This window comes from Amblyraja radiata, chromosome 25 (assembly GCF_010909765.2).
Source record: "Amblyraja radiata isolate CabotCenter1 chromosome 25, sAmbRad1.1.pri, whole genome shotgun sequence".
Taxonomy (NCBI): Eukaryota; Metazoa; Chordata; class Chondrichthyes; order Rajiformes; family Rajidae; genus Amblyraja; species Amblyraja radiata.
Window position 1 is genome coordinate 29,017,342 of NC_045980.1, and position 23,394 is coordinate 29,040,735.

General features: G+C 42.0%; 2 protein-coding genes and 1 long non-coding RNA gene across 3 annotated transcripts in view; 1 reads left to right on the forward strand and 2 right to left on the reverse strand.

Annotated features, from left to right (window-relative positions):
• The window catches only part of gatc (glutamyl-tRNA amidotransferase subunit C), a 15,325-nt gene extending 12,473 nt beyond the window's left edge, over positions 1–2,852 (forward strand). The window contains exon 5 of the mRNA XM_033043657.1: positions 844–2,852. Coding sequence (XP_032899548.1) covers positions 844–902 — 59 coding nt within the window. The 3' untranslated portion in view covers positions 903–2,852. The remainder of the gene's footprint in view (positions 1–843) is intronic.
• On the reverse strand, positions 2,481–17,493 carry srsf9 (serine and arginine rich splicing factor 9). Its single transcript, XM_033043656.1, has 5 exons — positions 17,328–17,493; positions 16,826–17,040; positions 8,017–8,180; positions 6,009–6,181; positions 2,481–2,742 (listed from the first exon to the last, which is right to left on the reverse strand). Exons 2-5 carry the CDS (start codon positions 17,014–17,016, stop codon positions 2,593–2,595), a joined length of 678 nt encoding a protein of 225 aa, XP_032899547.1. The 5' UTR covers positions 17,017–17,040; positions 17,328–17,493; the 3' UTR covers positions 2,481–2,592.
• LOC116987544 lies at positions 6,216–8,010 on the reverse strand. The gene is made up of 2 exons (XR_004415735.1): positions 7,506–8,010; positions 6,216–7,403 (listed from the first exon to the last, which is right to left on the reverse strand). It is a non-coding gene; the product is annotated as an uncharacterized LOC116987544 (long non-coding RNA).
• Positions 17,494–23,394: the final 5,901 nt, after the last annotated feature.

Here is a 23,394-nt window from a genome sequence, read left to right on the forward strand (position 1 = left end):
AGGGTCTAAGATAAGGGATCAATGATTTAAGATGAATAAGATGCTTAGAGGGGAGTCGAGGAATAATATTTTCATCCAGAAAAGTAATTGCAATCTGGCACTCAGTCACTTGGTGATAGTACGGCACTACATTTAAGCATCTAGATGAACACATAAATTTCCAAGTCACAGTAGGCTACAGACCAGATACTAATAAATGCGATTTGTAGGCATGGCTACTAATGGTCAGCATGGAGATGCTGGACCAAAGGGCCTGTATTCTGTGATTATTTCCATTTGCAAACTAATGTTAATACAAGTTGATAATAAGAATGTCACCTTTTAACATGCAGGGATTTATCTGCAAGATGAATGGATTTTTAATATTGAAACCATGATTAATATTGAAACCATGATAGGGTGTTGTAGAATAGCTGTGTTCAGGTGAGTAAAATTGCAATGTCATTGAGGTTGCCTAGTCTTTCATAGATTCACAAGAAATATGAATGCAGATCTCTGGTGTGGTTCTGTGCTATGAAGTCAAAATCAGTCAAGGATTGGCCATTGTCCATTTCTCCAGATTGGATTGTAACAATAAAATCAGAGCAGATTGTTCATCAAGTGGAAAGCACATTTTTCATGGCTGAGATTTATCCCCATTCACAACAGGAAAGCCATAGGGCCCAAGGAACATAACTGAGCAGCTGATCAGTTTTTAAACGATTTAACAAGTATCCTTATCTGCTAAGTGCCTAGAAGTAGTGAAAATGAAATGTTGAGCATTAAATATTCAGACCACTTTTTTTTCCACTGTCTAATAAGATTGCATTTTGCACAATATAACCTAACACGTTTTAATTTCAGGAAATATTCCACTTCCACGGAAAGAGGAGAGAGATGCTCTTCAACCTTCCAAATGGTAAACATGGATCGACTGCTTTTGAACAGATATTGAGATCACAGAATACACTGCATCAGGGAGATCATATCTGATCCACCGAGGAACCAAGTCAACAACATTTTCAGTTGAACTTTATGTTGAAGGGCAATGCCATCATATATTAATCTATTCATGCATGTTTCTGGTGTCAACATTTTATTTTGTTAAATGCCACATAGGGTCAACTAAGACAAAAACAGAAAAGCATTGGCACCTTGGAAGCATTCTTGCCTGAGGCAGAAAGCTGTGGGTAGGAATCCAGAACTGCATCTAGAACAGGGGTCTCCAAACTATGGCCACATCCGCCCCGCAACAAGCTCTTAACACATTCCGTGCGGCGGGCTATTTAGCGAGTTCTGTGGTAGCGCAGCTTTAGAGATACAGTGCGGAAACAGGCCGTTCGGCCATTGAAGCGATGCCCGTACCCACTAGCACTATCCCACACACACCCGGGACAAATTCAATTAACCTGAAAACGTGGAGTGTGGGAGGAAACTAGAGCACCCGGAGAAAACCCACGCAGGTACAAACTCCATACAGACAGCACCCATAGTCAGGATGAGGGTGACCCGTGAACAGCTCCCGCTCTGGACGCCACACTGACCTGGACCCTTTGACAGGGTCTCTCGGTGTGGCCAGGGGAATCCTCCCCTCCTTTACCCCCCCCCTCTCTCACCAGCCCTGCGGAGATCGGTGGATCGGTAGCTGGCTGTGTGTGTGTGTGCCCGATGGGTGAGCAATATGTGTGCGTGGGTCTTTGTTAATATGCCTGAGGGGTGATCACGGTGCATGTGTGTGAGAGGGATAGAGAGAGAGAGTGAGAGAGCCTGTCTGTCTGGATCTATGTGTCTGTTTCGGTATGTGGGAGTTCATGTGTGCATTTCTATGTGTATGTGTGATATTTCTTTATTTTTTCCTACGGCCTGCAGAAATGTGCCAAATATATGTGGCCCTCATGCTGAAAAGTTTGGAGGCCCCCGATCTAGACTAACACTTGCATGATACTGAAGGACTATCACACTGCTAAACTAGCTAGTCTATTTTTGAGATCCAAAAAAGTAGTGTTCCAGGGTGAAATGAAAGATGCTGTGGCCCAGTTTTGATGAGTCATCCCCAGAACTGCAGATAAACTTCATTGAAAGTGTTATGAAGATGTTCAAGAACACTTGCAAGTCATAATTTAAAATCTCATCCAAAAGACAACATTGGTCTTTGCTAGCCCGCTCCTATCACTGAAATGCCAGTTTGGAGACTCGCATCAACTGGCCAGGGGGTGGTGCTACCATCTTCTAAACAGACAAGCATCAACACCATCTCCAATACCCTCCATAACTTGAATTCAGCTCATTCCGTGTTGAAATGAACTTTCAACATAATTAAAGTTAATTACCGTTAACTTATTTTCAGTTTGTTTGGTATTGTTAATACTATATCTGAATAGCTGTGTCTGTGGATTAAAGGCTCAGAAATTAAACACACCAGTCCCCTGGCTACTTTATTTATTTAATAAAAAAGGGAAGTGTGTTTAGTTAGCTGAAGCCAGAAAAGATTAAGTCAATAATAAAAAGGAAAAAAGTTTATTCAAAGCATCGCATGAAATATAGAACTGAAGATAAAACCTAACCGCCAGTGATGGAATGTGGATTAAAAAGAAATTTTTGACTACCAAGTCCTCATCTATATTGGGGTTTCGGTGAATATCGAGGAGAGCTTCTGCTTTGATAGGGAGAATAACGACCTCTGGAAATGGACCTTGACCTTGATCTCTCATAACTAGAACTTCTGGGCTTGTCAGCACGAACTCGAATATAAGCAGTTTCTCCCTGGAAAAGAAATTATGTGCATTAGAGTCAAGAGAAGATTCAGTTGGAAAAAAATTAACAGCAGAATTCATAAACAGTGGTTCAACAATAAACAATTCTTTGGGCAGGAAGAATTTACTGCATCGTAGATAATCCTAAACTGTGCTATGGTTTATAGGAATGATGTTTTGACTGCAAGCCAAAAGGGGTAAACAGATTGGTTGTTTTAAGCTAGTTCCTACTACAAGCCACAGCCATCTCCGTAGTAGCAGTAAAACAGGATCTCAAAGGATCCAGATGGGCTAAAGATAGATATTGGAAGAGTTCTCGTTGTTGCACTATTTTGAGAATTTAGAAATGAGGCAAGCTATTGGGGCAGAATGGTTCTTAAATCTGTTTCTGGGTATATGATTATTGCAAACATTTAATATCTGAAAAAATATGTTCGCAATAATTAGAGGAAAACTCGACCAGCTCCTATATTGTTTAACTGGACAAGCAGAACAAAATGTGTCAGGTTTGATTCTGTCTATGTAAAGAGTGACAGCGGATTTAGAATCAGACTGTGTAATCCCCCGCCTCTGCCTTTTATCCAGTGGTCTTTGCTGCATTTGATTGAATGATAAGAATAATGCTTTGTCATATAAACATTTAGGATTCCGGCTACAGTCCACATACAAAAAATACCCAACTAATTTTTTATTTTTTTTAAAAAGGGAAACAAAATTGGAAAGTGGGACGTGTAATAATTGTAAGAAAGGTCTAGATTGCAATTAGTGGAAAAGATGATACAATCTGGTGTTTCTAAACATTAAGTAAAACTTCGGCAAGGTGCTGCATAAGAGAGTATTAACAATTAAAAGGTCTGGATTGAGAACAACCAAAAGAAAATAGCATTAATAAATGGGCAATTTTCTGGTTATGAGGCTAATGGGGCAAAACCAAGATTTGTACTGTGGATCTAACTGCCCACAATCTTAAATAATTATTTGGATATGGGGATCTCATGTGTAATATGTCCAGGTTTGTTGCTGATACAAAGTTAGGTGGCTACGATAGGTTAATAGGCTGGTCAATTGTGCAGAAAAAACGCTTTGGTAGAAGAAAAGTCAGTATTCTTTTTAAAATGTGATTGCAAGTCATTGATGGCCATAGGCACGAATGACCTTATCTGTAAATCAGTGAAAGTTACCATTCAGCTACCACAAGCAGGAAGGCAAATAGTACTTCATGGAAGAGGATTTCTAGAGCCTTCTTGTTCCAAATGTGGTGACATCTCATTTGGAATATTATGTACAGGCTCTGTCTCCATATTTGAGGAAAGGCATACTTTTGATATAAGGAATGCTGTAATCATTCACCACATTGATTCCTGGACTGGCCCATTACCCTGTCAGAGTTTAAGCAGACTGGGCTTATAATTTCTAGGGTTTAGAAGAATAAGAAATCATCTAATTGAAACCACACAAAATACACGGAAGCCCTAAAACCAGGGCTCAGTCTCAAAATAGGGGGGGGGGGGGGGTCAATCACAACAGAGATATAAATAAATTTATTCGCCCAGAGGGCAGGAAATCATCAAAATTCTCTAACCTAGGATAGTAGAATATTGAATACAAAGAGCAATATATTTCTGTATATTGGGGTTAATGCAGGAATATGATGCATGATCTTTAAATGGGGGAGTAAGCATGAGAAGCTGTATGGTCAGCATTTTAAATAATAAATCCACAATCACCAGATCTGCTTTGGATGACCCAGCACGCTTGCTTTTCTCTAGCAACATCCTGGAAGATTGGGATAACGCCACGCTTTTTTTCCATTTTCTCATTGACCCACTGTGTCCTAAGCCTCTTGAGTCCCGTGTCTCTCTGATGTCTCCAGCCTCATCTCAAACATAGTCTTAAAACTTCCATGTATCTCTGCTTCTCCAAAATCAAATGGTTTTGTCACAAACAGATTTTGATTGAACATTCATTGGTTCTTCCCCCATCCCCATGAAAATATTTCATTAATGGACATATCAACTACCCAACCCAATCAAAATCTCATATTAGCACCTTCAGTTTCTCTTTAATATCCAGCTTCATGGAACCCTTTGCCAGTTTAGATAGATGGATTATGTGCAGGTAGAGGAAATTGATTTAACTTGACATTAAAAGCCAAATATCTATTTCCACACAGTAGTGTTCCAAGTTTTGTTCCATTCCTGGCTACTTCAACTTCAAAACATCTCATCTGCATCACTATCCTTGAGATCTCCCAAAATTTCCACAGCATCTCCTGCTCTTATCTACAGCACCATCCTCGGACAAGAGACTAATTTCCCTTTAATATCCAATTACACACAACTGCAATACTACTTTTGCATTGTCAATTTGCTTGCCTGATATGTAGTCATGGATGAAAACAGGTTTTTCTGGTTTAATATCACTCAGATGGAAGCCATCACTTTTAGCTTTCACCACTGATGCTGCTCTCTCATTAAATTGATATTATATGGCATATCTAGATGCTGTATACCCAGTCTCAAAAGCTCCTAAAATACTTGGTTTCTCATGCAAACTCAATAAACAATATTTTAAGAGAATCAATGTTGAATGTCTCTGTACTTTTCCAGACTACATTGATAATGTTCCCATTGCTGAACCTTAAGGTCCATAGCTAATATAGTGCTTCATTCAAAACAAATATTGGTCATATTAGACCATAATGATGTTTTGCAAACAAAATAAGTCTCCTATTGTAATCTTAGCATTCATCCATATTTGGGTTTGAAAAGCCAACAATAAAACTTGGCTCGACTATCCATTGCCAAATCAGAAGCAATGACGCAATTTGATTTCTAATTTAGACAGAAGTCCAGGTGCGCCTGCATTATAGGGGAATGTGTTCTAGGGACAGTCCGCATTGCAATTTTCAATAATACAAAGCCATGCTATCTGTACACGCGTCAAGAAATGCGAGTTGAAAACTAATAATTTGTTTTTGTTAATTTACATTTCCGTGAGTGAATTTTATTCTATCCCCCCCCCCCCCCCCTCAACTTTGGGTGGTGATTTTGTGAGTTCTATAAGGGTACATTTCCGTAATCCAACAAGCGAAACATGGGTGGCACTTAAATCAATGAAGATCATGGATCAAATCTCATTCATTAGGATCTGTTGGACCCAAGATTCATACTGGTTGCTATACTTATCAGCAGAGTTGTCAGGAAGCAGCATCGTTATAACAAGTTAACGTGGTAAACATTTCTAAAGCACACTTGAACTTCAATACAAACTAACCTCATGTGAGCGAAATTTTGTGTCGTCGAGCTTCCTTACTGCATAATCCATGTCCTCTTTGCGGAGGAATTCCACCACTCCGGCACCTTCCCCCAAAACATCTGCATAGCAAACATCACCAGCTTCTCGCATGTGATCCTTCAAATCCTGCCAGCTGCCAGAGGGAGGTAGCCCTACACACGGATAAAATACGCGTTAACCGTAAGAAGTGGATTGAGATGTAAAGAATGTGCAAGCATCAATGGTGTTTACCTCAGAACACTGCAAAAATGGAGAAATAACAAAAGAGAAACAAGCGAATACACAAATAAACCACTTCCAGAACATGATTTTTACAGGAAAAAAAAAGAATAAGTACATTTAGTTATTCATAAATTCTCCTGGCATCCGACTACGTCATAAACCAGCATTAATGTGCTGTCATTTGCACGTCAGGTTGGTAGTGAACGCTGAAGCAACAAATCTAACCACATTTTAAGAGCTAGTTAAGGACGGGGTTTGATGAAATATCCATATCTTCACCCACAAAAAGTATATTTGAAATATGTAGGGCAAGTTCTGAGGCCTGTTGAATGTAGAATTAATAGCTGTCCAAGTACCTGAATTTTGCATTGTGTTCCAGGGTAGTGAAGATGCCTGATCTGATTTCAGCTGCTCTCAGTTTCCCACCCAGAACTTGCGATTCAATTCCATGATCGTATCTTTTTAAAGCTTTCAGCTCATTCCACAAGAGAAAGAGACCCAAGTACACAATGGGCTAAGTTCAGGACGTATTGGTTACAGGCCAGTAAAATATTAAATCAATATGGAGAAGGAAATTCTGTGTCCAGCATTATCGAAATATCAATCCAGAAAGAATGTGCTTTATTTCAACATTCTCAAAACGAATGGGCCTCATATCCTTGTTCTCTCCATGAGGTCTGAAGCATCGGTCCAGGAATATCAATTAACAGAATTAAATAAATTCTGGAAATAAGGGGGAGAAATAACAACCCAAAAGGGGATCAGTCAGCATGGTTGAAAAGGATTGTTTGGCTTTTTCTCTTCGATCCATTATTATCCATGATTTTTGATTTTCTCCAAGTAATTAGTCCCGCCTTGAGGTGAATAGTTTTGAAATATTAACCGGCTTTTTTCATGTGTTTTTACAATTGAGAATTGTAAGAATCCTAGAGGGGAGAAAATTATCAGGATTTCCAGTCAAGTGATTCACACAGTAAAATGTTGGATGTGGATATTGGACAAGGATGGGATTATACTTAGTCACCATGGCCTTCAAACAGGTGGCTGGCCGAGCTCATCTCAAAATGAATGGCTGTTCTGGTGAGACACTAGAGGACTCCTGTGGTATCACGGTTTTGCAAGTAATCAAAGCCTGCTGGGTGGTACAGAGAGCTGGCAAAGAATAATGGAAGAGATTTAAAAAGGAAAATTTCCATTAAAATATTTTAAAATCAGACATATTAGGCCAAGTGCATAATTTTAAACTAAACCTACTGTGGTGGCGCACTTTGAGAATTCCAAGGGAAGGCAGAAAGACTGCACTTGCTACGCAGTGCATTCGGTCGCAGAATAAGGACATGTAAATTTCCACAAGAAGCTGCTTGTGCCAATGATCTTCATCCTTTTACATATGAAGCTGCTTGATACCAGCAGTGTCCAAATCTTATTTCATGATGCACATACAAATCCTTGGAGTCCAAAGCCTACATGGGTATTCCGGTTAATTTGCAGGGTTTAACAGATGCAGATAGTTTCAAGGATGGTTTAATCAACAAATAGCCCATTCCAAGCCTCCCAGGTCACCAAATTTAAACCATATGAACATACCAGAGTGAAAAGAAAGTAGGTTGCCTGGGCTCCTAGGTTGCATTGCCAAGGTTGTCGGTCATCATACGAATACCCCAGCTTTACTGGGACACTCTACACTAAATGGTTTTCCAACTCTAAGCAGGTCTTTAGAACAAAACATTGGCTGTCAAACATGAAACGGAAAACAAAAACGCACCGGAGACAATGACCCTGAAATCTGATCTGCGAGCTGGTGGTCCTGGTCTTCCTCTAGATCCACCGCCGACTCCGCCAATTCCTCGGCCTCTCTGGAACTCCACACGTAAGCGATAGACTCCATAATCATACCCATTTCTTCCATAGATTGCGTCTTGTGCATCTCTGCCAATGCAAGGGGGGAGGAAGAAGTTAAGCCACAGTTTTCCTATTTGGAAATTTCTTCCTTATGTGTAATGCAACAGAGGATCCAGTCATTGGTGACATCAACAGGAGCTCTATAATTGCTCTATTTATTTCAGATGCTTCATAGGATGCCCAGCTGGGATGTTTACGGATGGTCCTGTTGGCTGCACAGTTTCACAGGCTGCAAAAGGTACACAGGCAAATGAACACTAAATCATGGCTGTAGTTCAATCAAGAGAGAATATGTGCATTTATCAATTAAAACCTTCCAATCCCATAAAAAAAGATGTCCTTCGGTGGTTTGAGGATTCAGGGCAACCATTCTAGTAAGCAGAAGCACAGCACACGGATGAGTTTCCTACAGTAATGCAATTACTTCTTTTGTCCACCAATGATATAGCTGTTCAGTTAACGCAATATGGATACATCAAGTGCACAACATACACATTGGCAAAGCCCCATAACTAATTTTCAGTTATTTAACAGCAAAAATGTGCAATTATCAATTTGACTTTCAAACTCTTATTTTAAACTGTTTTAAGAAAAGGGCAATGTAGTGCTCCCAAAGACAAAGGCATGTTGCTGAATGGTCAATCAAGAGTTCATACAGTGCAAGCAAGTGATAAATTGGAGTACAGTACTGCTGCTGTGAATCACAACTTATACAATTGGAGACTTCTGATAATTGTTTGAGTTGTTCTTAACCAAAGCACTCTTATTTTACTTGGGTTTGGATTGTCAGTTCATGCTAACAACTCACTCAGCAGCATTTCAGTAAAAACACCATTAGGTTTTATAGAGCACACAGCCTAACTTGTTACGTTCCCCACTCCATGACTCATCCGCTTCACAATCTGTCAAATAGCATCATTTATATTTCACATGATATTTAACAGCCAGTGAATTGCTAACGTCCTCGATGCAGTTTTCTGCTCCTCAGAAGACTGACTCATTTTCTGTGCAATCAATCCAAAGTAACATACATCTCCAGTACCTCACCCAAATAGTCATGATTTATGTGCTAACTCATGAAAGGAAGATGTTACCAAGTAAATGTCCATGAAGGGCTGTCACTGTCTAGCCAAACTCATGACTGGCGATCTCCATGTGGTGGCCAATAGCTGCTGAGCATTTCCAGTTGGAAATTCTGAACAATTTTTCTAATTAAGTCTTATATGTTTTACATCTTAACCAATTATACAGTCCCAGAACGCTTCTATAAAATCTGTTTATAACCTTTTTTCCTCTAAAAGCCTCTCTGCGATAAACAGGCATTAACATTTTCATTCATTTTTCTCCCAATGTTAATAAGGTTTTTTTTTAGTTAACCTATAATCACTTGTCCGTGGGATTCGTTGGATGTGTCGTGACAATAAAGGACAGAAAGCTAAATGGTTAAAACGTTTTAAAAACGAAAAGGTTCACAATTACATGAAAGAAAATGAAGAATCACTCAAATAAATAATTGAGCTTCACTAAGTCTACAATTATTCTTTTTTGTTTTTAAACGTGGCTGTGTTTGCAAATATCTTTTAAACAAATCTCAAATTTTGCCAAACTAATTATGAAGATACCCTCGCAAAGCTATCAGGCACTATATACAATTTTGTTATAAGAAACAGCAAATCTTGCTTGATGGAGCTTTAAATAATAATAATGGTGTTACAGATAAAGTCTTTAAAAAGTGGAGCTTACTTTAAAAATCTACTGGTATATCAAATACGAGTATATAATAGGGCACTTTTAGTTGTAGTTTTCCCCATATCCCACATCCCCTATTCCCCCATATGACCAATCTAATCTTGGCCTCAGTTCAAATTTACCATTTTCTCCCAGTTGCCCACGACTCCCCAAAAGAGCCGATTGCTAAATTCAACACACGAGTAGAAAAATTATGCAGGGATGTATGTTGGAGTTTATAGATAGATGGGCTCATGCAAATTTGTAGTACTTGCAAGTCTGGTTTGACTAGTGCCAGAAAGATTACATCATATTGTCTTATCATTCATTTAGTTCAATAAAATATTTTACTAAAGTCAAATGGCTAGGTACTTGCACAACTCCAGGTGTGCAAGATCAAGTCAGTCCAGTCAACAAGCCAATTCCACTGCTATTTAATTTCATTTGGTCAGTAAAGGTTTGTAGTTACAGTGCCCTCCATAATGTTCAGTTCACAGGCATTTGTAATTGCTCTGGTGTGTTTAATTGCCTCCTTAATGCAGGTATAAGAGAGCTCTCAGCATCTAGTCTTTCCTCCAGTCTTTCCATCACCTTTGGAAACTTTTATTGCTGTTATCAACATGAGGATCAAAGTTGTGCCAATGAACGTCAAAGAAGCCATTATGAGACTGAGAAACAAGAATAAAACTGTTCGAGAAATCAGCCAAACCTTAGGCTTACCAAATCAACTGTTTGGAACATCATTAAGAAGAAAGAGAGCACTGGTGAGCTTACTAATCGCAAAGGGACTGACAGGCCAAGAAAGACCTCCACAGCTGATGACAGAAGAATTCCTTCTATAATATGAAAAAATCCCCAAACACCTGTCTGACAGATCAGAAACACTCTTCAGGAGTCAGGTGTGGATTTGTCAATGACCACTGTCCGCAGAAGACTTCATGAACAGAAATACAGAGGCTACACTGCAAGATGGAAACCACTGGTTCGCTGCAAAAATAGGATGGCCAGGTTACAGTTTGCCAAGAAGTATTTAAAAGAGCAACCACAGTTCTGGAAAAAGGTCTTGTGGACAGATGAGACGAAGATTAACTTATGTCAGAGTGATGGCAAGAAGAATGGAGGAGAAAAGGAACTGCCCAAGATCCAAAGCATACCACCTCATCTGTGAAACACGGTGGTGGGGGTGTTATGGCCTGGGCTACTGAAGGTACTGGCTCACATATTTTCATTGAAGATACAACTGCATAATGAATTCTGAAGTGTAGACACATCCTATCTCAAGTTCAAACAAATGCCTCAAAACTCATTGGCCGGCGGTTCATTCTACAGCAAGACAATGATCCCAAAGATACCGTTAAAGCAACAAGAGTTTTTCAAAGCTAAAAAATGGTCAATTCTTGAGTGGCCAAGTCAATCACCCGATCTGAACTCATGCCTTTTATATGCTGAAGAGAAAACTGAAGGGGACTAGCCCCCAAAACAAGCGTATGCTAAAGATGGCTGCAATACAGGCCTGGCAGAGCATCATCAGAGAAGACACTCAGCAACCGGTGATGTCCATGAATCGCAGACTTCAAGCTGTCATTGTGTGCAAAGGATATGCAACAAAATACTAAACATGACATTGCTGTGTCCCAAACATTAAATGATGGGTCTTTGTCCCAAACATTACGGAAGACACTATAAATTCCTATTTTAAATATGCATTTTGCTTTGTAGTAAATTATTCTACAGGGGCACAGAGTATAAATAGGAGGCATTCGGGCTCTTGCATCTGCTTAACCCTTCAATCTTGGCATATCCTCTATTTTAAATATATCTTCCCTCAGATAGACCAAACTGCAAGCAATGTCTTATGTGCAGTTTTATCAAGTCCACGGAATTCCATCAACGTATCTTTACTTTAGTCCTCAAATCTCCTTGAACAATGGCCAACATATCACCTGCCTTGTAACTTATTGATGTACTGGCATGTTACCTTTGTGTTCAAGAATACCCAGGTCACTCCTAAAACTAACATCTTTCAACATCCAATTCCTTTCACAACTTGTCAGCAAATGGAGTCCAGTACCGGTGGCTGTGCCCATGAATTGAAACCCATTTCTACCAAGTAAATCTTCGAGCCACATTCAATTTTATTGTCATATTAATCCCGTTCAATTTGCATTTAGCTTAAGTAGAAATCTAAGACATGCATATGAATCTCAGGAACCCTTTACAAGATCTTAAAATTATTCAATGCTTCTGGAGAAAAACTGGAAATTGAATATTTTAATCAAAATATTATTTTAAATGAGGTGAATAAGCAACCCACTCCTAGTCCATACCATTTACTAGAGTAAAAGAGGCCCAGCACACTGTAAAGTACATGAGGCCAGCTCCACGTAACTCAACACAGCATGACTATAAATAGTTTATTGGAAACTTGCATACTTAAAAGACCTAAAGGGTTTTTTTTTGGGTGTGGGGAGGTCCTATACCCACTTAGTTGGCAATTAAATGGAAATGTACAGGTTTTGCAATTGCACTTTACATTGAAAATTATTAGTTAAAGGAACAATCTTGGTGTTTTCAATCGTCAATTTCAGCTGTGCACAAAACATTTTTTCCTAGACAACTTCCACCTTAAACAATTTTTCCCAATAAATGTAACTATAAACATCAGTTGGGAAAGATATTGAACAATGAGGCCTGACAATAGAAGTGGTACTTAGAGATACTTGAATGCTACCTGAGCATCTAAAATAGATGTACAAGAATATGCAAACAAGACTGATAATTTTAATAACATTGCCATATCAAGTCAAATAAGGCAAGAGCAAGAATGACGAGGGAACAGTCCTTCGTGAAAAATATGAACCAAGAGATTTAGGTGATCTCAAGTTGATGAAGGATGGCATTTGGAATGCCAGACATAAAATAATAAAGTAGAGGTGAAAGTAAAGACTTGATTGATGGGGTGAAACAAGGATGCAACCACGTAATGATACAGAAGATTAAAGTAGATGGTTTCTCATGTCACGTACCCATGACCAACACATCCCAAGGATACTTGGTCTCAAACTGATATATGTAATCTGAGCCCCCAGTGAAAGCATCTTTTAAAAATCAAAATCTGTTCTTCAAATGGCTCCCTGCAATATGCGGGTTTATGAGACTTCCATTTAAATATTAAGCATTATTTCAATAACGGAGTCAATATAGAGAAGGTTCACCACTGATTCCTGGGATGTCAGGACTGTCTTATGAAGAAAGACTGGATAGACTTGGTTTATACTCTCTAGAATTTAGGAGATTGAGAGGGGATCTTATAGAAACTTACAAAATTCTTAAGGGGTTGGACAGGCTAGATGCAGGAAGATTGTTCCCGATGTTGGGGAAGTCCAGGACAAGGGGTCACAGCTTAAGGATAAGGGGGAAATCCTTTAAAACCGAGATGAGAAAAACAGAGAGTGGTGAATCTCTGGAACTCTCTGCCACAGAGGGTAGTTGAGGTCAGTTCATTGGCTATATTTAAGAGGGAGTTAGATGTGGCCCTTGTGGCTAAGGGGATCAGAGGGTATGGAGAGAAGGCAGGTACGGGATACTGAGTTGGATGATCAGCCATGATCATATTGAATGGCGGTGCAGGCTCAAAGGGCCGAATGGCCTACTCCTGCACTTAATTTCTATGTTTCTATCCAATGCAGTCTTGGAGTCAACTTGAACCGGGATCTTACTCCATGCGAAGAAGACAGTTGATTATCATGCAACCGAGATTGCTTAAGAAATCCCTTACAAGTAAATATCAGGTGATGGATTCCTCCTCACATAACTTGAACACACCCCAACATAAATAGTACTTGGAAGTGGAGTGTTTCAGGGTCAACTGGCAATGGCTCTACAACCGTATGAAATTGTGGATCAAACTTTGGACTTCTGATGTTTAAATCACTCACTGTCCTAAGCTTCAGTTTTTGTTCCTTAACAATCTCATGGATAGCTGAAGTAGAACTTTTACAAACTAATACTGCAATACTAATACTGTCATTGGATTTTCAGGGCAAGTTGTGTGGATCAGGTTTACTAATTACTAACTAAGCTTGTTGGCATTCTGTCTTCAAATCACCAAGGTTTTTCCTCTTTGGTTCAGAAATACTACATGACCTGAGATCAGAGATTTGAAATAACTTACAAAACAAGGGAAATAAGGAGGGTTCACAATATTTTTCAGAATTGAATTCCATTGGAACTCTTAGAAAGGCATTTGAATGGATTTCAAGAAGACAATATTGCAAAGTTGCAGGGAGATAACAGGGCAGACACACAAATCTGGACAGCTAGAAAATGGTTTGAATATTGTGTTTCTTATTTGTTGAAAAAATTTAAGACTGTTTAACCTGGTTTAGGTTAGATGAAGCCAGAAAGCAAAACTGGTTGAGAAGGCTCAAACAATACCAGCTTTAAATGGGTAGCAATGTGGCATAACAGTAGAGTGGCCGCCTTAAAGTGCCAGAGACCCGGATCCGATCCCGACTGCGAGTGCTGTCTGTACGGAGTCTGTACACTCTCCCTGTGTCCACCTAGATTTTCTCCGGGTGCTCTGGTTTCTTCGCACATTTCAAAGACGTGCAGGCTTGTAGGTTGATTGGCTACTGCAAATAGTCCCTACTGTTTAGGATAGTGCTTGTGTACTGCAAGAATAAAACCAATTGCACGGTTTTAAGCTTGAGATGCCAGAAACGCCAGATAGAAATGATCCACTTTGACACAAAACCAGTTCACTTTACTCTTCAACAGCTTGCATGAAAATTCATTCATGTTTTAATTATAAAGTTATAATTAAATAAAGATCCTAATTGGAAATGAACTAATATGACTAATTTCAAAGTTGCAGAGAGTGATTGTTGCAAAAAATATTGATACTAAGACACACAGATCACTGCAGCTGAAGTTTTTTTTTTGTTAAAACTACATCCACTCTTCCAGTCTTTGTTGCATGAATTCACAGCTCCTCGTTCTGACTTTTATGGCAGGGACTTGGACCAACCAATTTTTCTAATGTGCCTCACCTACCATATTCGCAACCCATATTTTTAAAAACCAAGTTTCAGATTTGAGCACAAAGATGAACAGATTTGCAGAATGCATCAAGCTAAGACATGAAGTGCTCTGTTAGGTCAACCGTATATCCAGTATAACACCGTCCACATCCATCAGAATTCAATTTGATTTGTGCTACAATCACCAAAAAGATCTGGGCATGACCTAGCTAGAACCATTTACAACTTGGTACTAGCCCAGATCATCAGGGCACAATGGCTTGCTGAGAATAATCAGACACATGGGCAGGTTATGAGGGCCGGGAAATAACAAGAGGTCACAAACTAGTTAAGAAAGCTGCTGTAGACGTATGAGACTTCAGGAATGATTCTCCAACTGTTGAGGAAAGTAGTAAGGGAGAAGTGGTTAAATGTTACATTTATTTTTAAGTAAACAATTTTCTTTGCTGCCCACCCTTGAATGCAAATAACTGTCCTTTGCAACAAGAAGAAATGTCAGGTTCTTCCCAGTTCCAATCAAGAAAAAAATGGATAGATGTTGCTGCATTTAGGAAAATTTCGAAACTATTATTTTAGAATAGTAATATAAATAAAGCAACTGGCTTACTTATAGATGACCATGGGTTGTGGCACAAGGGTGTTATTCTGGCGGGGGGGGGGGTCTGTGGCCAGAGGAGTTCCACAGGGATCTGTGCTGGGACTTCTGTTTGTGATATATATACACATAAATGACTTGGACGTAAACATAAAGGGGTTGGTTAGTACGTTTGCAGTGAGGAAGACCGTCAAAGTGTACAACGGGATTTAGATCAACTACAGAAATGGGTGGAAAAATGGCATGTGGAGTTTTTGGAACAAGTGTGAGATTTTGCACTTTACGTGGATAAGAGATCATTACCTAAACAGAGAGTTTGGACAAACTTGTTTAGTTTTCTCTGGAGTCAGAACCTTTTCCCTCGGGTGGAAATAAAGACTAGAGGGCGAGCGAGACAAACTGTTAAAGACATGTGCAGGACACATGTTGCATTCAACTAAATCTTGAATAAAGAACATTGGCACCAACAACTAAATTCTGATCCATTCATAGTGGAAGGTGATGCGGGAGGTTAAGGTGCAGGCCCCTGTTCACTTGGGGGGGGGGGTGGAGAGAAAGGGAAGAGACACACTGCCAGGTTCATGGTGGGAGGGCATGATCCTGGGGCACGGTGGAGGAGAGGGTTGGAGTCCAAGGCATGGTGGGGGTCGGTGGGGGATAGTTTTTAGGTCCCAGGACACGGGGGAGGGAGGGGAAGCACATGGCCCCTGTTGGGTGGGTTGGAGGGATTGGTAGCATACGGCCCATTTCACAGAGCAGAAGAGATACAAGCAGTGGGGGTAGGTTCCTGAGAAGTGGGGGGGGTCCCCCGAGTCGACGGGGTGGGGAATTAGAGCTCCTGGGACACAGATTTTCAAAAGAGAGCCTGATTTAGTTCTTAGGGCTAAGGGAAACAAGGGGTATGGGGAGAAAGCAGGAACGGGGTGCTCATTTTGGTTCGAAGGGCGGAATGACCCACTCCTACACCTATTTTCCATGTTTCTATGATGGGGGGGGCACGGGGTACACGGCCCCGTTGAGGGGGGGGGGGGGGTGTTGGAAGTCCTGTGACCCGGGGGATAGAGCACCCTCTGTGGGGATGGGGGAAATTAGAGGTCCCGGGAGCACACGGTCCCGATGGGGGAGGTGGAGATCCCGGGACACGAGGGGTGGGAGCATTCGGCCCCGGTTCACTGTAAGTGGGGAGGGTGCGGGTGCATCGGCCCGATGGTGGGGGGAGGGGGGGATTTGATGTCCCGGTTCACGGTCAGTAAGAAGGGGGTCACTAGAGACTGCGCCATGTCCCGGGCCGCGGCTCCGCCGTTTACCTCGGGTCCTCGAACTCGACAAAGGCGAAGGGCGCCGAGCCACGCTTGTTCTTCAGGTCGATGTCCCGAATCTTGCCGTACTTGTAGAAGATGTCCTCGATGTCGCGGATCCTCACGTCGGTCGGCAGGTTGCCCACATAGATCCGGCTCTCGCCGCCGCTGGGGCCTCCCCACCGGTAGCCACCCGACATCTTGCCCCCCTCACAATGCGGGGCCTGCAAGCAGATGAGGCCGATCAAGGACAGTGAACACCTTCCTCCCGCCCAGCCAAAAACCGCGCCATGCCGGCACCAACCGGCGTTGCCTCGCCTCGCCGCACCGGACCATGCCGGCCCACCGAGCCCAGGACACGGCCTCCCTTCCCTTCCCCGCCATGCCTGGCCGAGCCGGGCCTCACCGGACTAAAGAGGCCGGGCGACGGCATCCTTTCCCCGCCATGCACGTTCCGTTCGGTCGAGTCCCCGAAATGGCCGCAGAAGCCGAGCGAGCGAGCGCCACTTACCCGGGTTTTCCGCGCTTTGGCCGCAGCTCCGAGCGATGCCCACCTCGGCGACGCTGCTTCCCGCCGCTTGTGCTGTGCGCGGGGACGGGACGGGCGGCCGGTCGCGCGGGGGCGGTGTGGCCCCGGCAGCGGCTTCAACCAGCGGGAAGCTGCGCGCGTCCCCGCCCGCCCGCGCCGTGCGCGCCGCCGTTGCTGGTGGTGGTGGTGGTCCGGCCGTGCGCGCCGCCGCTAGTAGTCCAAGCAGCGTGGTCTCCAGCCTCTCTGGGGTCAACTGTTGCCGGCCCCTGTTCTGTTCAGTCTGAAGAAGGGTCTCGACCCGAAAACGTCTCCCCATTCATTCATTCTTTCTTTCTTTCATTCACGCACTCACTCACTCACTTATTCATTCATTCTTTCTTTCTTTCATTCACGCACTCACTCACTCACTTATTCATTCATTCATTCACTCACTCACTCACTTATTCATTCATTCACTCACTCACTCACTCACTCACTCACTCACTTATTAATTCATTCACTCACTCTCTCACTCACTTATTCATTCATTCACTCACTTATTCATTCACTCACTCACTCACTCACTTATTCATTCACTCACTCACTTATTCATTCATTCACTCACTCACTCACTCACTTATTCATTCATTCAGTCACTCACTCACCCATTCACTCACTCACCCACTAACTTACCCACTCACTCACTCACTCACTCACTCACTCGTTCAATCACTCACTCACACATTCATTCATTCATTCATTCATTCATTCTCTCTCTCTCTCCAGAGACGCAGACTGTCCCACTGGGTTACTCCAGCTTTTTGTGCCTATCTTCTGTGTAAACCAGCATCTGCGGTTCCTTCCTATACAGCAGATGCTGGTATAAACCGAAGATAGACACAAAATGCTGGAGTAACTCAGCGGGACAGGCAGCATCTCTGGAGAGAAGGAATGGGTGACGTTTCGGGACGAGACCCTTCTTCAGACTATTTGGGGATTAGGGAAACGAGAGATATTAGTACACATTGTTCCATCTTTCAGTCTGAGGAAGGGTCTCGACCCGAAACGTCACCCATTCCTTCTCTCCAGAATGCTGCCTGTCCTGTTGAGTTATTCCAGCATTTTGTATCTATCTTTCCATACTGACCTTTCTGTCCTGGGATAGACACAAAATGCTGGAGTAACTCAGTGGGGTCAGGCAGCATCTCTGGAGAGAAGGAATGGGTGACATTTCGGGCCGTAACCCTTCTTCAGAATATCACCTATTCCTTCTCTCCAGAGATGCTGCCTGACCCGCTGACATACTTCAGCGTTTTGTGTCTACCTTCGGGGTAAACCAGCATCTGCAGTTCATTCCTGCACATTTCTGTCCTGGGCCAACTCCACTGTCAGAGTGAGGCCAAACCCAAATTGGAGGAACAGCACCTCATATTTCACTTGGGCAGCTTACAACCCAGTGGTTTGAATATTGATTTCTCCAACTTCATCTAACCGTTGCATCCCCTCTCTTTCTCATTCCCTCTGTTGACATACTATTTTCACGTTGACCTTTTAAGTTTCTCGATCTGTACAACTCGTTATCAACCATTTAACAACCAGCAATGGACCATTGTGGGCTCCACCTTTCTTTGATCATCATTACTTTTTGTATATCTTTTATTAATTTGTTCGCTATCTCCCTATATCATTATACCACTCGTTTCGCTATCCCCTGACTCTCGGTCCGAAGAACGGTCTCGACCTGAAATGTCACCTATTCCTTTTCTCCAGGGATGCTGATTGACCCACTGAGTTACTCCAGCTTTTTGTATCTATATAACGTGAACAGCAACTTGTGTCTATATAACGTGAATCACCAACAATTTGTCTTGTACAACATCATCAGATCTTCTTAGCTAATACACACCGGAGAAGAAGGTGGTTGACCGCCATCGGTGCCACGCCAACAACAGTACAGAAAGTGTGAGGGATCTGATGGAGAGGACCTTTTTGCCCCAAGCCAACCTACTAAAGTCTCCACGCATGATTGAGGCATTCTGTCCAAAGATTCTGACATCCGTTTCAGGAGCCAGGGTCCACTGTCTACTTTCAATGCATTCTAGAAATTATTCCTGTCCACTGCTTGGTTACTTCCTCCAAGAAACATTATTTGATAAAAAAAAGACATGAAGTGCTGGAGTAACTCAGTGGGTCAAACAGCATCTCGAGAGAACAACCCCCTTTTTCTTCCTTCTTCCTTCCTCTCCCCCCCCCCACCCTTTCCCTAGATAGCTTACAGACTAACGGTAAGAACATTGAATTCTCCAATTTTTGGTAAAGTAACCTGCAACCCCTCCCCCTCTTTTCCCACCCCTCTTTCTTCCCCCATCCCCCTCCCCTATGCCCCACCTATTTCTGCTTTCCACCTCCCCTTCCACCTAGATCTTTTCCTCCAGCTTCAAGAACAATTCACAGCTCTTCAACATTTTGTCTCTCCCCTCTATCTTTTCATTTCTGTCCTTTGTTCACCACCTGCTCATCAATCCCACCCCCCCCTCAACTTATTACCTTGCCAGGCTTTGTCCTGCCGCAGCCACTACTCTCTTCCAGATTTCTCCACCATCCTCACAATTAATCTAAACAAGGATACTGACCCAAAACATCCCTTTTGATGTTTTCCAGGGATATTCTAGGTAACCACTGAGTTACTCCAGCACTTAGTGTCCTTTTTTGTAAACCAGCATAATTTGCAAACCCTGTTTCTTTATTATTTTTAAAAGCCTGGATTGAAACCATCACATACTGGACATAAATCTGGCTTTACTGCTACTAGTTTTCTTGGTGATATTAATGAGATGTTTTATTTATGCTCCAATTGTTATATTATAGTGCAACCAACATAATCAAGAACCACTCACACCCGACCATTTTCATTTTGCCCCTATCCCTCCTGGCAGAACATGCATGTACCTCCAGATTCAAGAACAACATCTTTCGAGCTGAAATTAGACTCTTGAATGGACCTCTTGTACGCTAAGGAGGAATTTCCGATCTTCAAATCTACTTAATTGTGGCCTTGCACATTTTCTATCTGCTGTAACACACTATTCTGCTTTCTGTTTATTTTCTCTTTTAACCTGGTGTACTCATGTATGGTATGATTTGCGTGCATAACACGCAAAACAATGTTTTCACCGTACCCTGATAGATATGACTATAATAAACTAATAGCAATAATGTTTCTCCAAGTCATTTAATTTAATTTATTTCAAATCTAATGCTAATAGAAAATAATAAAAAATCAACGAGGCAAAGAGTCTACTGGTACTGTAACTACAACATATATAATGGAGGAGAGTTAACATTATTTGAACAGATATTAGTTTCAATAGACAAGAGGTGCAGGAGTAGGCCGTTCGGCCCTTCGAGCCAGCACTGTCATTCACTGTGATCATGGCGTAGTATTTATGATGTTGATGGTATGACTATATTCATTGCAGGAAGTATATAAACGAGGAATTAAGGAATGTGAGGATAAATAATAAATCAATCTGTGAGGAATGGAAAGAGATAGAGAGATAAAGTTTAAGAGTTCTGGGTCAAAAGAGTAAATTACTGACCAGATAACTTGTAGATACAGTGCAAATACAGTGTATTGAAATATGACTATATTCACTGCTGAAAGTAAATGGATTTGGGGAAAGGAGACAGTGGATCCTTTCCAGTGGAACAGTTAGACAGGTAACTGGATAGTTTAGTTTAGTTTAGAGGTACAGCACAGAAACAGGACCTTCAGCCCACCGGGTCCGCACCGACCAGCGATCCCCGCACATTAACACTATCCTACACCCACTAGGGACAATTTTTACATTTACAAAGCCAATTAACCTACAAACTTGTATGACTTTGGAATATGGGAGGAAACCGAAGCTCTCGGAGAAAACCTAGGCAGGTCACGGGGAGAACGTACAAACTCCATACAGACAGCACCCGTAATTGGGATTGAACCCAGTCTCCAGCACTGCAATCGCTGTAAGGTAGCAACTCTACTGCTTCACCACCTTGACTGCCCAATATGATAGGACAGATTTGGAGGGATATGGATCAAGCGCAGGCAGATGGGACTATTGTAGCTGGGACATGTTGGACGGTGTGGACAAGTTGGAACAAAGGGTTTGTTTCCACACTATCATTTTATGACTCTATGACTCTATAAGTGAATATCAAAATCTTTTGGCAGAATGCCTCAATCACACATGGAGACTCTGGTTTGTTAGCTAGTGTAAAAAGGCCCCTTCCATCAGATCCCACATGCACAATGAGTCTCTGTGCTGACGTTGGAGTGGTCACAGTGCAAATAAGACGGTCATCCATCCACCTCCTTCTGCAGAATGCATTCTGCCAACAAGATCTGACAAGGAATGCAACAATTGTTGTTGATGTTCATTCTGAGATCTGTGTAACATGGGCTGTTCCCAGGAACACATACTGAGATAAATGTTCACTGCTGCTGCAAGATTAACTCAGCAAATTATACGCTTTGATCTGTCAAACACATTCTGGTCTAAGTGCAAGGAGCTGTCCTCAATCAAAAACTGCAAACTGGCATATTCAAAGGTCGTGAGTACATACTGAGGAACGCATTGAAGCTTAGTTCAGACACTCTAAGCGGAAAGCTCACATCCACCAGCCACGACACACTGAAGCAATGTATAGTTTAGTTTAGCTTAGTTTATTATTGTCACGTGTACCGAGGTACAGTTAAAAGCTTCTTGTTGCGAGCTTTCCAGTCAAAGAAAGGACTACACATGATTACAATTAAGCCGCCCACAGTGCACAGATAAAGGGTGAAGGGTACAACATTTAGTGCAAGATAAAATCCAATTAAAGATAGTTCAAAGGTCAATAATCTCATGAATGGAATGTTTGTGAATGAAAAATTGTTGGCAATGTACACATTGTGCGGTATTGTAATGATATTCTTGAGACATAGCATGATGACAGATGAATGTCCTGGATGGTTTAATTGTATAGTTCATGAATAAAATATATTTTTTGGAAAAAACAATTTGTATTAAGAATGAATGTGTGAGAGAGAGTGCGCGAATTTGAGTAGCAGGATGCATTACCTATACTGGTAGGTGACAACCTGCAAGAGTGTTATGATAGCTGTTTGAGGGACTTTGAGATACTTAACAGAGTCTCTATCTCCAGCGATGCCTTACAATTTAAAATGGTATGAGAATTATAAGCATTGGTGTTGAGAGACGTCCTCCGGAAGTGGCGGCGCTGCTTAAGCAGCTGCAGCTCGCCTGCAATCCATTTGTCTTTTTTCTTTTTGTCTTTTTTTTTTGTCTTGCTAGGGGTATATTTTTGGTTTATTTTTAGTTGTGTACATGTGGGGGGTGGGGGGTGGGGGAAACGTTTTAAATCTCTTCCTTGAACGGGGACGCGATCTTTTCCTTGTCGTGTCTCCGTTTCGCTGGGGCCTAACATCGTGGAACTGGCGGCCTCCAACTGGAATCGATCTGATGGCTCCGGTCGCAGAGCCTGTGGACTTACCATCACAGAACTGGCTGACTTCGGAGGCTGTGGTGGCGCTGTGGCTGCGACCCGACACCGGAGCTTCGGCGGCTTCGGCAGCAGGCCCTGTGGACGTTAACATTGGGAGCTCGCAGGTCCCTGGTAGGAGATCGATTTTCGGAAGCTCCCGCAACGGCAACTTCACCCGCCCCGAATCGCGGGGTTTGAATTGGCCCGTCGCAGGGCTTTTCATCGCCCGGCGCGGCTTGATCGGCCACGGGACTTACCATCGCCCACCGGGGGCTTTAACATCAAGAGCCTTGATCACATCGATGCAGCAGTTTGACAGAAGAACAGGGAAGAGAAAAGACTTTTGCCTTTCATCACAGTGAGGAGGTGTTGGAAATTCCCTGTGATGGATGTTTGTGTGAAACTCTGTTCATTGTGTGTTTTGTTTTTTTTGTTGTTATGACTGCAGGGAACAACATTTTGTTCAAACTTTTGTTTGTTTGAATTGCAATAAAAGGCATTCTATTCTATCGTTGTACACGAAACGCTGAAAGTTAAA

Excerpts from the sequence above, each read along its gene's own strand:
- srsf9 (XM_033043656.1), bottom strand. The coding sequence starts at position 17,016 with ATGTCGGGTGGCTACCGGTGGGGAGGCCCCAGCGGCGGCGAGAGCCGG. Across the intron at positions 8,181-16,825 it reads GTCGAGTTCGAGGACCCGAG|AGATGCACAAGACGCAATCT; the intron begins GTAAACGGCGGA and ends TTGCATTGGCAG. Across the intron at positions 2,743-6,008 it reads CAAAATTTCGCTCACATGAG|GGAGAAACTGCTTATATTCG; the intron begins GTTAGTTTGTAT and ends TTTCTTTTCCAG.